The 18209-nt window shown below is 36.0% G+C and overlaps 2 protein-coding genes across 2 annotated transcripts in view; both read left to right on the top strand.

Moving 5' to 3' along the window:
• The window catches only part of B3galnt1 (beta-1,3-N-acetylgalactosaminyltransferase 1 (Globoside blood group)), a 151371-nt gene that overhangs the window by 11517 nt on the left and 121645 nt on the right, over positions 1-18209 (top strand). The gene's annotated exons all lie outside the window — the stretch shown is intronic.
• On the top strand, positions 5199-12511 carry LOC101703068 (large ribosomal subunit protein eL39-like). Its single transcript, XM_087186957.1, has one exon. The coding sequence runs from the start codon at positions 8902-8904 to the stop codon at positions 9055-9057; it is 156 nt and encodes a 51-aa protein (XP_087043083.1). The 5' UTR covers positions 5199-8901; the 3' UTR covers positions 9058-12511.

Here is an 18209-nt window from a genome sequence, read left to right as displayed (position 1 = left end):
GCAGAACCACTGAGCTAAATCCCCAGCACAAAGCCCTTAATTTCTACAGGAGATCTGAGCTGAATTTCCAAAATAAGTATGTAGCTGACTTATTTTAGGACATTTCTCAGTTGAATTCCCAACAAAATAAAGAATAACACACTCATCATCAATGAATCCATTGTGGCATGTGACTGTTGTAATCTCACCATTCGAGGTCAAGGCAGGAGGACTGCAAGTTTGTGCCTAGTCCAGGCAACTCAGTGAGACCCTGTCTCATAATGTAAAATGAAACAAGGCTGGGGATGTAGTTCAGCGTGAAGGCTCTGGATTCAATCCTCAGTACCGAGGGGCAGGGGGAGGGATTGACAAGGGTCACCTGCAATTATATTTGAAAAATTATACTGTCCATTATCTGATGGCTAGAATCTCTCCTTCAAAATAGCATGAAATTCGTATTAATCTAAACAAAACTTAGCAAAATTGGATAACTTTTATGTGTCTTTTCAATACAAATACAGGGATAATGTGAATATCAAATTACTATTTTATGCAAAAGATTTCTGAAAGCTTCCTCCTGTTACAAATACTGTACATTGGGCCGAGGATTTAGCTCAGTGGTTCCACTTCCTGCCTCGCAAGTGGAAGGACCTGAGTTTGATCCCCAGTACCAAAAGAAAAAAAAAAAAAGGAACAAATACTGTACATTTTTAAAAGGGATGCCAGAAAAAGGGTTTTTAAAGAAATTTATTATTGAAGAAATAATGTAGGAAATATGCTGCAGAATGGAAGGACATGAATTTATGTCACATAGTGAAAAAATTCACCATATTCTCAGCAGAATCTATGAAAATAGGTGCATACCAGTGATCATTATTACGAGATTTCAGAAACTGGAGACAAAAGGAAGATCCTAAAAATTTCAAGAGAGAAAAATATAGGTCATGTACACCAATCAAATAGCTTCAGATTTCACAGCAGTAACACCAGAAACACGAAGGCAATATAACAACACTTTGAAAATTCTGAAGGAAAATGATTTCCAACTTTGAATTGATAGTCAAATTATCAATAGAAATACTAGTGTACAATAAAAAACATTTTTTTTGACACTGGTGTTATGGTTTCTGTCTAGATGTCCTCCAAGAGCCTTATGTTCTCATAGGTGGGGCTTTTGGAAAATGGTTGGATCATGAGGGCACTACAGCTGATTTGCTATTAGGAGGTAGGGCCTAGTTAGAAGCAGGTCACTGGGGGCATGACTTTGAAGGGCAGGTCTCCTTCCCTGGGTCCTCCCTTTGATCTCTGCTTCCTGACTACCATGACATAAGCAGGTTTCCTTCACCCATACCTTTCTGCCATGCCATTTCTGTGTTTAAACTGCAGAACATGGACTAAAACTTCTTAACTGTGAGACAAAATAAACCTCTCCTCCTATAAATTGCAGGTGCTGGTATTTTTGACTCAGCCACAAGGAAAGTGACTTAAGACAGCTGGGGAATTAACCCAGAGCCTTGTGCATTCTAAGCAAGCACACTACCACTGAGCTACATCTCCAAACTAATAGAGACATCATGGAAAGTTACAGCCCTAAAAAAGAAAGTAGAAGCAGTTTCTAGGAAACAGGAGGAAAGTTAAGCAAGATCCTGAGTTGCTGGATGGGGGAACTGCAGTCCAATTGGAGCAATTAGATGGCTGAGAGAATTGATCAAGGAAATAAAAAATTGATAATATATGTAATGTTTCTGAATATCTTGCAGGGAGATTTAGATAAGTGGCAAAGAATTTCATATCAAGGGAATTCTATAGACAAATTTGTACATATAATTTGACAACTTAGACAAAATAGACCAATTCTTCAAAAGCTACAAACTACCACAACTCACTTAATATGAAATGGATAGTTTAGATATGTCATGGCTTGTATCTAGATATCAACCCAAAGCCTCAGATCTAGGGTGTGTGATGCTGGAATTAAATGTGTGATGCTGGAATTAAGGGTATGATGCTGAGATTAAGGATGCCCCACCCTGGGTTTGAGTGACACTTCCCAAAGGGCAGGCAGGCTGTATGAAATATAAAGGCAGGCTTTATTTGCTGCTTGCCTGCTGCTGGCTGCTCTGTAATGCCCCTCTGCCATGCCACCTTGCCTTGAAGCCAATGATTATGGACTGAGGCCTCTATAAACTGTGAGCTGAAATAACCTTTCCTCCTTTAACTTTGGTTGTTGGGTATTTTGTCTCAGCAAGAAAAGTAACTAAGACAGAATAACAAAGTAACTACTAAGGAAACAAAATCTGTAATTTAAAAACTCTCAAACCAGGTCTCAATAATTTTACTGGAGAACTATACCAAATGTTTAAGAATTAACATTAATTGTACACAATCTCTTCCAAAAAATAAAAGAGAAAAGAACACTTCTCAATCTATGTTATGAAGCTGCTATCTTGACACTAAAAGCAGACAATGCAAAAGGAAAGAAAACTATGACTAATCTCTTCCATAAATATAAATTTTAAAATCCTTGAGTGCATACTCAGTGGTAGAAAATGCACTTAGCTTACATGGGGCCCTGAGTTCAAAACCCAGCACCAAACAAAACAACAACAATCTTCTCAAAATATTAACCAATAGAATTCAGCAACATCACAATAAATTATATACATAATTACCACCTTGGATTTATTCTAGGGATGTAAGACTGGATTTTTAAAATTTTATTGGTACATTTTAGGTATACAATATAATGACATTCATCATTGGAAATTTTCATTTTTACATAATCTCCCTTGGTTCTTATTTTTCCCTGCCCTCCCTTCAACCCCTCCATCCCTCCCTATTTATAAAAACTTTGTTTCCTTTTTTTCATTTTCTCATATTAATTCCATTCCCTTCTTTCCTTTCCTCTACCCCCTTTCTTCTCTTTCCCCTTTGCCCCTTTTCATCCTATTTCACATTGTATATTTTACCTTTTAGTCCTTATTTACACTTTCAGTTTCTCACACCAGAGAAACTATTTGGTATTTACACGTGTGTCCTATTTATTTCACTTAAGAGTATCACCTCAATGTGCATCCATTTAGCTATAAATGTCTCTAATTCCTCATTTTTTATGGCTGAGTAGTACTCCATTTTATTAAAAACCACATTTTCTTTATCTGGTCTCCAGTTGATGGGAAATTGGGCTGCTTCCAAGTTTTAGCTATTACAAATTGTGCTGCTATGAACATGGGTGCACATATATCACTGTAGTATGATTCTTTGGGGAAGATACCCAGCAGGGGAATAGCTGTATCAAATGGGACCTCTAATCCTAGTTCGTTAAGGTATCTCCATACTGATTTCAACAATGGTTGCACCAGTCTACACTCCCACCAGCAGTGGAGCAGTGTTCCTCTTTCCCCACAGCCCTGATAACATTTGTTATTGGTTGATTTCTTGATAGCAGCCATTCTTTCTGGGGTGAGGTGAAATCTCAGCTTTGTTTTCATTTGCATCTCTTGAAGGACCAGTGATGTTGAACATTTTTTCATATGTTTATTTGCTATTCTACTTCTTTGTTCATTTCAGATGTCCATTTTTGGATTGGGTCTTTAAATTTGGGAGTTCTGATTTTCTTAAATTCTTTATAGATTCAAGATAGTAGACCTTAGTCTGAGGAACAGTAGGTGAAGATTTTTTCCCACATTGTGGGTTGTCTCTTCACACTGCTGGTGGTTTCTCTTGCTGTGCAGAAGCTTTTTAATAAGAATAGATCCCACTTGTTGATTGTTTATGCTAGTTCATGGGCAACTGAGGTTTTGTTCATAAAATCTTTTCCTACACCAATGTCTTCAAGGGTTCTACCTAACCTCAGTTCCAACTGGTTCAGAGATTCTATTTTAATATTTAGATCTTTAATCCATTTCAATTTTAGTTTAGTGCATGGTGAGAGATAAAGGTCTAGTTTTTTTTTTTTTTTAGTTATTTATTAAATTCTTTTATTGGTACATTTTAGGTATACAACACATTTACATTTCTCATGGGGAACTTGTACCTTTGCATGATGTATCTTGGTTCTTATTTAGTACTTCTATTTTTAACTTTTTGAGGAAATCCTATACTGTTTTCCATAGTGGTTGCACAATATAAAAATCCCCACCAATAGTGTACAAGGATTCCAACTGCTCAACAACCTTTCCAATATTGGTTATCTTTTTATAATAACCATCCCAACAGGTATATGGTGTTATCTTACTGTCGTTTTGATTTGCATTTCCCTGTGATGTTGAATATCTTTTTATATCCTTTTTGCCACTTGTATATATTCTTTGGAAAGATGTCTATTTAGGTCCTTTATCCATTTTGTTGTTGTGGTAGTTGGTTGGTTGTTTGTTTGAGACAGGGTCTCATTATATAGTTCAGGCTGGCCTTGAACTCATTATGTAGCCTACACTGGCTTCAAACTCATAGTGATCCTCCTGTCTCAGCCTCTGGAGTGCTGAGATTACCAGCATGCACCATCACACCCAATGATCCATTTTTTAAATCAGGTTATTTCTTTGCTATTGAGTTGTGTGTATGAAAACTTTCATACACATAAGCAATGTTGAAAGACTTTTAACATTTTACTGTACCTATGTGTCTATCTTCCTATTCATTGATCAATCCATATTATTCTTTATGCATTTCAAAGTAAACTGTAAATATAAATACAATATCCCTAAAACTTCAGTAAGCACATCATTAGCTAGAGTTCAATATTTGTTTGCATCTTTTCCCTTAGGTGACATTTACATGAAATACACAAACCCAAGTATATATTCAATACATTTTTGTCTTACTTGCTTATTTGGGGGTTGTTTTGTTTGAGACAGGGTCCTACTATGTAGTTCAGGCTAACCTTGAACTCACTATGTAGTCCAGGCTGGCCTCAAACTCAAGGCAACCCTCCTGCCTCAGCCTCCCAAGTGCTGGGATTGCAGGCATGTGCCACCATGCCTGGGTTGATACATTTTTTAAAAATGTATTCCATATGTTTATGAAACCCAATCTTCTATGAAGATACAGCCACAGAAAGTTATTTCATATCTTTTCCCAGTCAATTCTCATATTTACTTCCCAAAGAGACTACTATTTTGATTTTTTTCATTCTGTTAGTCTTTCCTATTCTAGAACTGTAAATAAACAGAATTATATAGTATATACTCTTTTTGAGTAAGACTTCTTTCACTTAGAATATTTTTAGATTCATCTATGTTGCTCTATCTAGCAGTAGTTTGTTCCTTTCTATTTCTGGGTAACATTCCATTATAAAGATAAACCAACTTGTTTACTCATTATCTTATTGATGAACACTTGGGCTATTTCCAGTTTGAGACTATTATGGATAAAGATGCTGAATTTTGTCAATTATGAATTCAACACAATACAAATGAAAACTCCAATAAGGGTTTCTGTGGAATTTGATAAATTAATCTTAATTTTTAAATGGAAGTGTAATGGCCAAAAACAAACAGAACAATTTTTTTTTCAGGGTAGCCTTGAACTCACTAAGTATCCTAGGCTGGCCTTGAACTTGTGGCAATCCTCCTGCCTTGGCCTCCTGAGTGCTGGGATCACAGGCATGCACTTCCATGCCCAGCACACAAAACAATTTAGAAATCATTAAGAACAGGAGGTGGGGGAACACTCATCCTACCATATATTACATAATCACTATAAAGCTACAGTTATTTAAAATTTGTGGAACTAGATCAAGAATAAATAATTAAACCAATACAACCAAATTGCAAAGTTTATAACCACCTTCCTGTGTCAGTAGATAGAGGTGGAAAATAAAAGACTATCAAAAATATGTTGTGGATTGTCCACGTGGAAAAATAAAACTATAACTCAGAGAAATGCAAGTTAAACCAATATTGAGATAGTTTCATCTCCAGATGGACAAAAATAAAAAAGACAGGTACAAATGGATCTGAAGGATGAAAAACAATAGGCATTCTAGTACACTCTTTGTAGGAAGGTAAATTCATGGTGATTTGAAAAGACATTTGGTAATATTTAGTAAAGGTGAGTGAAAATGTGCCTACCTTTAGGTCTTCAATTCCCCTCAAACAGTGTTTTGCAAACTGCAAGTTGTGACCCTTTAGTGGTCCATAAGCAGTGTTTTTTCTAATAAAATATAATAAATTGGGCCATATCACAGAGTGTATTAACTGAAAAGGAGGTAGGTATTATTTTAGTCATATGTGTATTTATTTATTCTGGGTCACAGAGAAATCATACATGTAGACAATAAAACATGTAAAATAATTATTATCTGCAGCAATTCTAATAGCAAAAAATGGCATCTACCAAAAGAGATATTCAGATAACAAATGCAATATCAAATAACAGGTAAAATTAAAATATATATCATTATCAACAGGGATGAATTTTAGAAAAATGCTAAATGAAAGAAACATGTTAAAGAAATGTAGGATTACAGTGATATCCTTAAAATGTAAAACATGCAAAAACAAGGCTAAACGTGTAATGAGGGCTGGGGATTTAGCTCAGTGGCACTGTGCGTGCCTGGCAAGCGCAAGGTCCCGAGTTCAATTTCCGGTACTGCAGCAGCCAGATGGGCTGTCACTTCGTCGGCTGCAGTGGAGTTGAGTATATCAGAATCATCATAAGAGGTGTCCTCAGGGGAGGATGGGGAGTCTTCATCAGCACTCAGCATGCTGTGCTCAGTGTAAGTGGCCACATGAACTTGCTGTACCTGCTGGGCCACTGCATGGGTTTCTATGGTCGCCATGTGTTCAGTCTGGGTCACTCCGTGCTCCTCCATGAAGATCTACTGTCAAAGAGGAAAGCAGTCTATCCACATTGAACACCACATTACAGTTTACAACCCAGGTTCTGGCACAGTGCTTTGAACGGAGTAGGTACCTCAAAGCAGCTGCACTACCGTGGGCCGGTCTAGTTTTAATCTTTGGCAAGTTGAAACCCAATTTTTCCAGCATCACTTATTAAAAAGGCTATCTTTCCTCCAGTGAGGGTGTTTGGCTCCTTTGTTGAAGATGAGATGGCTGAGTGTGTCTGGAGTTGTTTCTGTGTCTTCTAATCTGTTCCACGGGTCCTCAGGTCTGTTTCTTTGCCAGTACCATGCTGTTTTTATCACAGTAGCTTTGTAGTATAGTTTCAAATTGGGGCTTGTGATACCCCCTGCCATAAGACTGGATTAATATTAAAGAATCAATGTATTGATTTCAATAATGGACCATATTAATACCCTACAGTATCACATAATCATATCAATTGATACTTTAGAAACATTTGGAAAAATTCAAAACTAATTCATAACAAAAATTTCTTGAAATATAGAAATGGGAAGTATTTCTCAATTTGATAGAGAATAGAAAAAACATGAAGGTGACATTATGCACAATGATAAAAGACTAAATACTTTCCCTCTACAATTGGTAACAAGGGAAAAAGCATTCACTCTCACCATTCTTATCTAACATAGTACTAGAAGTTCTAGCCAGTGCAATAAGGGAATAAAAAGAAATAAAAAGCATGAAGATAAGAAAGGAAGAAATGAAACTGTCCATAAATGCAGATGTTTTTGTTTGCATAGAAAATCCCAAGAAATCTACAAACCAAGAATACTAGAGTAAGTGAACTCAAGATCACAAAATATAAGAAAAAAATCAATTATATTTTATACAAGATTTTTTGTAAATGTAAACAAAATTATTCAAAAATGTAGATGGAAAGGCAAACTAACTAGAAAAGTCAAAACAATTTTGGAAAAAGAATAAAGTATCAGTCTACATGATTTCAAGACTTATTATGGGGTAAAATAATAAAGATTATGAAGTATTGGTGGGGGAATGGATGTAGGTCAACTGAAGAAAATAGAGAACCCAGAAATTGGTCCTCCACAATGCATTCAACCAACTGATTTTGGTCAAAAGCACAAAAGCAATTCAACAGAGAAAAGATAGTCTTTACATAAGTGGTGCTGATCCAAGTGAATATCCACAGAAGGAATAATTGCCTCATGCCTTATATAAAAATTAACTCAAGTGCTCACTTTGCCAGCATATGTACTAAAAAATTAACTCAAAACAGATCCTAGATTAAAGCTAAATGTAAAACTACAAAAGTTTTTGAATAAAACATGGGAGAAAATCTTTGCCATATAATATAGGACTAGGCAAAGAGCTTTTATACTTCACTCCAAAAATATGATCCACCAAAGGAAAACTGATATTTTGGACTTCATTAAAAATTTTCAAAATTTGCTCTGTCAAATACCCTATTAAGATAATTAAAAAGATAAACTACAGAGTGGGAAAAAATATGGGCAAACCGTATCAAAGCCCTAGTGTCTAGAATATGTTAAGAACTCTCAAAATTTAAAAGTAAATTAGAAAATGGAGAAAAGACACAAGAGAGCCTGGTGGGTGTGATGGTGCACATTTATAATCCCAGCACTTGGGAGGCTGAGGTAGGAGGATCAGTGTTAGAGGCCAGTGGCCAGCCTGGGCTACATAGCAAGACATTCCACTGAAGAATGTATACAGATGTCAAATAAACATGATTAAGATGATTGACAACTGTTGTGGTTTATATTTTAGATGTCTCCTCATAGCCTCATGCTCTTTTAGGTAGGGCTTTTGGAAAGTGACTGGATCATGGATGCATCATACTGGATTAAGACTGGATACAGACCTCTGATTGGTCTGTATAGCTGAGTGTGATGTTAAGAGGTGAAGCCTGGAGATTTGCCGCAGTGGAGCTCAGACAGCAACAGTAACAGAATCATGCTGGAGTTGCAAGCATTCACAAGTTACTCAGAATCCTAGTGATCTTAGTCACTGCCCTGCAGAGAAAGTTTGGCTGTGCTCTCCAACATTGTGGTGTGTACATTTGACTCCATTCCTCGCCATGTCTTCGCATAAGACTTTCAGGATCAGGCAATTCCTGGCCAAAAAACAAAAGCAGAATCATCCCATCCCTCAGTGGACTCAGATGAAAATTGGTAATAAAATCAGGTACAACTCCAAGAGGAGACATTGGAGACGTACCAAGCTGGGTCTATAAGGAATTGCACATGAGTTCACACACATACTTAAGCTGTATTAAGATCACTATCATTTTATTATATCAAGCTTGGGCCGGCGATTTAGCGCAGTGGTTCTGCCACCTGCCTTGCAAGTGCAAGGACCCAAGTTCGATCCCCGGTACCAAAAAAAAAACAAAACAAAACTGATATTATGTCAAGCTTAGAATGTCTCAATGTTTAGACAGTTAGACATGTTTATTAGGAATATGCTTTTTGGTTTTGTTCAAACAGTTTGTACTAGTAGGTTGGATTAGTAATAAATATGTGGAACCTTTTGTTTGAAAGATAAAATTTTTGACCATGTGCTAGAATTAAAAAAAAAGGTGAAGCCTGGTGGGAAGAGGTGGGTCACTGAGGGTGTGGCCTGGAAAGTATATATCCTTCATCCTTCCCATGCTTCTCACCACCATGTCATGAACTGTTTCTCCTCTGCCATGCCATACTGGAGACCTCTAACAGTTAGGTTCCAGTATCCTGCCTAGTATACGATGCAGGCCTGAGAAAAAAACTAAAGGACAGGACTGAGGGAAAGCAGGGTGCCAGAATGACCAAAGGTAGTGCAACTGACAAAGGTGCTGGCCAGTCCCAGGCACTGATTTTTATTGGCAATCAATTGGGGTAAAGGCAAGCTAAATGTGAGGGCAGGACTACATGTGGTTTGTATGGAAATTAATATAAACAAGGCTTATAAAGGACAAGACAAAGCATTCTTGAATTAGGAATGGAATAGACACAATATATGGTTGTAATTAGAACTTTATTCTTCTAGTCAGGTTTTAGTTGTGGGAATGAAATTTGGTTGCAAGTTACTGTGACCTCCACACATAGGCTTCGGTCAGATTCACTTCTATAAACAAGCCAATTGTGGAGTTAACTCTTCACAGCCTGCTTTGGGCTTAATCAATATTATGGTCCTCTGCAATGCCATCCTGCCTTGTAGCCAGCCAACTATGGTCTGAAATCTCTGCAAAATGTGGACCAAAATAAACCTTTCTTTCTTAATTTGTGAGGTTTGCTACTTTGTCTCAGCAAAGAAAGTAACTAAGACAACAGCATTAGTCATTAAAAATATCTAAATTAAAAGTACATTGAAATACCTCTACCCATTTATCAGAATGGTTAAAATTTAAAAATAGCGTTAACACCAAATGTTGGCAGCAATAGAACTAGGTCACTCATTACTTGTTGGATGAATGTAAAATACATAACTACTCTGGAAATGACAAATTATAAAAAAGGGAAACAGATTAGTGATCCCAGAAATTAAGAAAGGGCTTAGGGTAGGAGAGCTATAACTAAATTAGTAGCATTAGGAATCCTCATTGTGATAGAAATGTTTTGAATTTTACCTGTATCAGTGTCATCATCCACTTGCAATATTGTATGAGTTTTGCAAGATACTATTATGGGAGCCTAAGTAAAATGTGTAGTAGATCTCTTTGTATTATTTCCACAACCACATTTGAATCTATAATTATCTCAAAACTCAAAAGTTTAATTTTTAAAAAACTGAAAAAATTCTGGTTAAGAAAAACAATTCCCTGATTCTATCATTTATAGTAATTATTTTTACAAGGTTTTAAGGGAACACTTTTATCTCCACTCTTGATTGGCTACTTAATCCCATCCACATTCCCCTTCTCCCACTAGAGGCAGAAATGAGACATAATTTTGGTCAGCAGAAAATAACCAGAAAAAGTCTATTGGACAATCTTCCAGGAAAGCTTTAGCTTCTCAATAAAATCATTCAGGGGTCCCTGGATCTAGCTCAGTGGCGCCACACCTGCCTTGCGAGCACAAGGTCTTGAGTTCGATCCCAATAGTAATAAATAAACAAACAAACAAATAAATAAATAAAATGGTTCAGGTTCAGTGGGCATGTCATTTTGCCTTCACTCTGCTCATTCACTCTGCTGTCTCTTCTTAGTGTGGAAGATTTGATACCCAGAGGTGCAGCAGCCATAAAATAGCTCTAAGGCAACAAGCAATAAAGGCAAATGCCACCATTCCAAGGTAGAGACAGCTAGAAAGAATCTGCACCTTGGCAGTGTCATTCTGCAGAGGCATCAATCTTGAGCTGTCCACATTTAGATTCTATGTAAGAGAAAAAATAAGTAAGAGCTTATTTGTTTAGACCACTATTGGTCAGATTTTCTATTACTGGGTGCCAACACATTTCTAACAGATTCTGACACTCACAAGAGACTCCTAGCAGGCTAATATACTTCCCCTACACTACAAGACTTAAGGGTAAAAAGTATACCTACTTACTATTCTTTGTGTGTTTCAGAAGCCAAATTGCTGATGCTGCCTTTTCCTTTTTCGCTAGCATTTTGTTTCTCATTCTCCTCAGGTTGGTCTGAATTTGTATTATAATCAGACTCTTGCCCGTTACTCTAATTGAATCAGGCTTTTGTTGCAGCTCAAGCAGCTCAGAATTTTTTTAATAGTCTTCCTAAACCATTCCAGCCCAAGGCAGCCGCTCCTGTTTGACCTCATGGCACTTAACTGTCTGCACCTCCCAATTGCCAATTCATCATGCACTGCCCCATGACACTTCCTATACAGCTGTCATTGAATAATCAATGTTTACAGCTGGAAGGAACTTCAGAGATCATTTTCTCCAACCACCTCAATGCATGTGAATTGTAACTTAACTCACAGATTTTTCTTTACCTTTTCATGGGTTTACTGCTTATCCTTGCAACCAAATCTTAAGCTCCTAGTAGAAAAAAAAACTAGGAAATTAATATTTGTTGAGTTGCCTACTACATGCCAGGTACCTGATACACATTATATAATTTCATTTTCACAACAATCGTAGAAATGGATATTACTACTCATTTGACAGGTGAAAACCTGAAACTCAAAAGAAGCTGCTCCTTAGCAAAAGCAAATTTACTAGAAAGAAGGGTAGTCTAGATTCTGACTCATGTCTTAAGATATCTAAGTGTATTTAACCTTCTCCCAGGTTACTGAATCATAACTTAAGTTTTGGAGTTCTTTAACCTATTTACGCCTCAAGAAAGTCTGCATTCTTCTCTTCATAATTTTTCTCTTTTGTGGGAGATTTAAAATATGTCAAATAGTCAAATAAGGCAATGATTCTTTGTTTTATTGTTAACATTTTTTAAGTGCAGTACTGCTGTAATGAAAATATCATACTGATTTTAGTGGAAAAATAACTAGATACCTGTCATGTTAAATGTTGGCAAAAATACATACATAATTAATAAAGAATAGTTTTAATTTTATCTGAATAGTAAAAGATAGAAGTACTTTGGAGATGGTACCTCTATAAGCTACTAGAGATAACTTGTACTACAAAGAAAAATAATAAAATATTCAGATAAATGAAACAGTAGTTCCAAGCATCAAAGAAATGTTAGTAACTTTTGATTCCATTCAATAAACCAATTGTATCTTTACTTTTTTATGGGCAATATTTCATATTTTAATCTGAGCCTAGAAGATTTTTTTTTTTAAATTTAGAGATTGAAAGTTTTCAGTTACATTAAATTTTTACAGAATATCTTTAGTACCAGATTGGAGATTTAAATATAGGTGTGGTTTTTCTTTAATGACATTGTAATTGTTAAGGTAATAAGAAAAATATTAAGGTAATTGGCTTTAACCTTCATAATTTTCCCCCTAAATTCTTGCTAGACTGCTTTCACATTCATACAGTTAATACATTTTCAATGACTTTTTTTTTTAGAAACCCTATCTTTTTAGCCAGTACTACTCTATAGTTGTCATTTATCGCTGATATATATCACATTTTATTTTTGAAGTATATAATCTATTCTTTTTAAAAGGTGTAACTTTACATACTTCAACTTAAAAAAGGCTAGTCATAATTTTAGTTGCATGTTTTTAATTAAAGTATCTGCATATGTCACCTTTGGGAACACATCTCTGCCTATATAATCTGAGTTTCTTTATAACTTTTTGATTATATACTGCTTATATATATGGACTCGAGATATAAAGCAAATGGCAATTAAAAAACAACTTCATAGGTCATGGTAATTAGTAATAAGTACACAATCTAATAAATGAACAATAGCATAGGTGTTTTGTCAGGTGAATTGTAAATGATTTTTCCTATTAACTATGAGCCATAGAAAAAAAGGATCATTCCTCATATATCTTTGAATCTAAGGACCTAATAACAAACAATTGAAAAATGAATGAATGTGTTTCCTTTAAGGGCAGCCAAGTAACTTGTACTTTTGAGTTTCTCCTGATTGTTAGCACAATGTTTTACACAAAGAAAACATTCAGTGATTGGCATGAATATTAAAAGAAGGAAAAAAGAAAGGTTCCTGTATCTTTCTTCAGACATGACTCTTTTTCTTTGGGCTGTACTATTATTCTAGGTACTAGGAGATATACATTTTCCACAATGTATGAGTTGTCAAGAGTTCAAATAGATGCTAGATGGACTAGTCCTTCTATTTCTGATTCTTGCCTTTTCCTTCTAATATTTTGTTTAAAAAATTACTTGACACAGAAGGAAGACTATTATTAAACAAGAAGAAAGGAAAAAGGAGGAGGAGGAAAAGGGTGTAAGGGAGGATAATAGGGAGGATGGGTGTGATCAAAACATGTCACATGCATTTATAGAAATGCCACATTGAAACTCAATATTTTAATATGCCCTAATAAAAATATATTTTAAAAAGCACTACTTTAGAATTATTCCTCTGTTAAATTTGACATTTCAAAAAAGGCAAAGTGATGCGTATTTTGATAATTGTGAGAAAAAAATGAAAATCCTAATTTGAATGGGTTCTGTTCATATTTTCTCCTTTCCCATTACATTTATTTAAAAGCATATAATTTATCGAGGAAGTCTCACATACCAAATCTAATGCATGGGAATTTTTCTGATGCATCTAACATTGTTTCTAAAACCTCAATTAATTATCCTATCACATACTGTTCTTAGTTCCAAGCAAAAGAAACTGACTCTTGTGAGGCAGAAAGGAACTTAGGAATGTACGTTTGGTAGTTCCCAAAATGCAGATAAAGGGTAGAAGGCCAGACTCCAGACCAAGACCTGCAACCAAGAACACTACCCAGAATCACACAGCACAGCCAACTGATCCAGTCAAGACCACACAAACATCACCCTTGTGGGATACATGCTGTAGCCTACACTGTAGACACTGGCTACAGCTCTACTGTATCCTCTCTTCCACTGGGCACCTGATTCTGGGGCCACCAAAGAGCTCTCTGAAGTCCCTGCTTCTTTGTATCATTAGTTCAGAAGTTCCAAGCAGGCATATCAATCAGCATAGCCTAGATCATGTGAGTCAATGATGGAGACAGGTATAAGAAGAGATAGAGACAGAGATGAGCTACCGTTTCCTACTGGCCTGGCCTTTTCTTGCTTATTTTCAAATAACTTCCTGTTACTTTCCCACTTTTGTCCCTTTAAAGTTTAGAATTCCTAAACAAACTTACTAATTTGCACATTCATTGCCAAAATTAACACAGTTGGAAGCACTAAGTTAAGAAGCCTAATGTACTTGGTAAATATTTATTGGACCATTTTTAGACAGTAGTAATGTGTCTATTTAACATTTATAAATGTAAAGTAGAAAACCCTAAATGGCCATGACTACACCCATCCAGCATTTCTTTAAAATTCAGAATTAGCTCTTAAATAGAGTCTGCAAGTGCCTTGAGAAAAGCAATTAAAAGCTTGATCCTGATATGGAGTGATTTTCCTTCTCTGCATTATTATGCTGTTTCCTAGTGCATCAGCTGCACTGCCAACTACGGTCCCTCTCCAAAAACCTATAATCCACCTAACAGAGTGAGCAATCAAGCAGCTCAATGAAAATTTACTTGAGTTCAACCAATCCATGGATAAATTCATTAACTTTCTCAGAAAGCCTTGAAGAGGATAAGTGGCAGCCCAGAATTTGATATTTATTTATAATTTGCTTGGCATGTAATCATGAGCCTTATTTTCAAACACAAAGAAAGCTTTTTGCTTGAAGAATTGTTATGTCTATTCAGAACATAATAAATCCATCCTTTAAATGTAGCAAGTGATTTATTATTGAAATTCAGAGGGTTTTGTTTCATTTTGCTTTGTTTTTTTAACAGTGGCAAAGTTGCACATTTATTAAAGGTAGGAAAAAAACCAGAAAGGTAGGGAAAAAATGTCCTCTTCAGAGTGAGCTTGTGTCAAGGAAAAAGGGAGGAAAAAAAAAATACACCGTACAGCATAGGGCAGGCTACTGTGAAGAGATGTGGTAGCTTAAATTCAGAAGTTTTAAAAATAAAACCATCAATGCCACCAAAGATTATAGGTGACAATGAATTTTTGCACAAACTAAATTTCAAAAGATTATGTATCAAGTACTGTTCTAGGCAAGTTCACAAACATTATCTTAGCTGTTATAGTTTCAAATACTATCTTGTCATTACAAATGTTACAAACATTATCTTTACTGTCACTACTAACCCACAAGGTAGATTTAATCCCATTTTACTGATGAGAAAAGCAAAATTGAAGGTCAATGGGACTTTGTAACAGAGATCATTAAATTAGCAGGTGATAAGCCAGAGTTTGAACCTGACTTCTGATGCAAATCAACTCTCTGCTTCAGCAGAGTGATCCAGGGAGAGTAAGAGTTTCAATATCAAAGAGGAGTTAAGTGCTTGGGTAGAAATGTGTAACTTCCAGCCTTATTGTACAGAATCAAATATTATGAAGTAAGCTAATAATACAGGAAGCCCAAAGTGCTAAGATTTCACTGAGACATTGCAACTTGGCATTCTATAATTCAAAAATATATGAAAGGAAGAACATGTCCAAAGCAAATGGGAATTTCACCTAATGACAAGATGCTTTGAAATGGTGAAAGATAGCTAGATATAAATCTCTTCATTGCTCATGCGTGGATCTATTTATATGACAAAAATAAAATAAAACCACATGCAAAATAATGATGTAGAATTAGTGTCTTGTGCCAAGTGACTACATTACTAGACAGTCAATGACTAAGGAAGACATTCTGCGGTCTTTTTTCTCCATCTCCTTCAAACTCATGGAGTCTGTGTTCTTTGCCAGCATAAATGTAGGGATTCAGCTTGGCCTGACTATAGCCATGTGGGTTGTACCTGCCATGATTGCCCCTAAATAACCCTGGTATGTTTTTCCCACATACCTTCCCAGCATATTATAAATATGACAAGAGCGTAACAGTGGCATATGGAACTTTATGACTCAGACCCTGCCACTGTCAGCACCAGGAATGTGCTTGAAATAAACCAGGTAAATCTGCTATGAAATCAAACATAGAAATCCTCTCCTTCAGATCCAAACTGTAGGGATCCATCTGTTTTACTGCCATCCAAGGCAATCTTCTATGCACAAATCTCTTGCAATGAACTGCACTCTGTGAAATCCTGGATCTGTCTGCCTCTTTCTTTGGTCTCACAGCACCTTGAAGCCGGTTCCTACACTGGGACTGTGCTATCCCAGGGTAATAAGGTCTAGACTGGCAGATTAAGTCTTAGAGCTGGTCCAAGAGTACATTACTATGATTCCTTGGACCATCTGAGTAACAAATCCTTGCCCTAGCTCCACAGCATAAAATTCAGGACCCATACTCTTTTAGGTTAGAGAGGGTGACAGTCACAAGCAAGACATTACTTAGATGTATGAATACTGTGTACTCTATTCCTGTAAATGTAGTACACAAACATACATCATACATACTGTGAGGTAAATAAGATACACCTGGCATGGTACAGTTTTCTCTCGCTTATACTTTAGCAAGGTCATGACCCAGATTGCTTCAGCAAGTGTTTACAAAACCAGGTTATTAAAAGTTAACCAGCAGTTACATTTTAAAAGACCTTATTTGCTCAAAGTCACCATTTCCAACTGTTCATCTGCTGGTGTGACCACTTGAGGTTTCCCACCTTGTTTGATTTACCCAAGTGACAGCTCTGTCTGGCTGTTCAGTCAATCTGAGACCAGTATTCACATTTGTCAAAGTGGTATATGTGGAAGACAGAGTCAAATGTCTACAAAAATTCATGACCTTTGATTATGATGAGAAATTCCTAAAAAAATTTTTTTTTAATGTACAGGGGTGTGGCTTAGTGGCAGAATGAGTGCTTAGCATGGCTGAAGACCTAGGTTTAATCCTCAGTATTCACCCCTCCCTCAATAAAAGAAAAGAATATATATGGGTATGGGATATGACTTGACAATAAAAATAATGAACTTTTGGTGAAAAAAATTTAAAAATAAAGATTCCTTTCAAAAAAGATGGATAGAGGCCAGGGATTTAGCTCAGTGGCACTGTGCTTACCTTGCAAGCACAACATCCTTAGTTCAATCCCCGGTACTGGGAGGAAAAAAAAAGATGGATAAATTTATTGCTGAATTGAAGCCCAACAATGGTACTCATTCTTGACCAAAATATAAGGTTCGTAGGAATTTTCAAGGAAGGCTGGTTTTCTCTCATATCCATCTAAAATGACTATTCTTTTAGTAATTTCCCCATATCCACATATTCTTAAACTAAATTCTGCTAGGTAATTTGCAGAGAAAGGAAAGTCGAGGGCAAAACAGGCATAAAAATTTATGAAATGTGAAATGTGCTGTGGCAGTAAAGTTTCTAGAAGAGGAGATCATTGTGTAACCACAGTGTCTAATGTCCTTTGTATGTAATGTTTTGATATGCTATATATGGAAGGCAACCCCTTCAAATTAATTTGATACTAATTTGAAGGTCTAGGTTTAGATGTATACGAATAATAATCTCTGGAAAATATTTTTATCTATAGCATATAATGTTAAATTAACTCCTACCTAGCAGAAAATTGCTCTTTGTCTTCCAGTGCATTTATGGCTCATGGATCCCTCACTCCATTTCCACCATTCAGTTAACCATTTACCCATATCTTTTACTAAGAAGCACTTCTCTCTGCTCCACTTTATTAGCTTGCAGCTGTTTTCTCTCTGTGGCTCTGGGCCAAAGGAAAAAAATGAACAAGGTTATTACGTCTTTGGAAACTTTTAAAAAGCATATTTCATTCTTATCTTTAAAATCACATGGAGACAATGTAGAATTTTATTGGATACATTACTTTT

Source organism: Heterocephalus glaber, unplaced genomic scaffold, assembly GCF_053883595.1.
Source record: "Heterocephalus glaber isolate CG9 unplaced genomic scaffold, H.glaber_assembly_v1.0 deba00001504, whole genome shotgun sequence".
NCBI lineage: Eukaryota > Metazoa > Chordata > Mammalia > Rodentia > Bathyergidae > Heterocephalus > Heterocephalus glaber.
The sequence above is the reverse complement of the archived record's forward strand: the minus strand, read 5'-3'. Positions and strand labels throughout refer to the sequence as shown.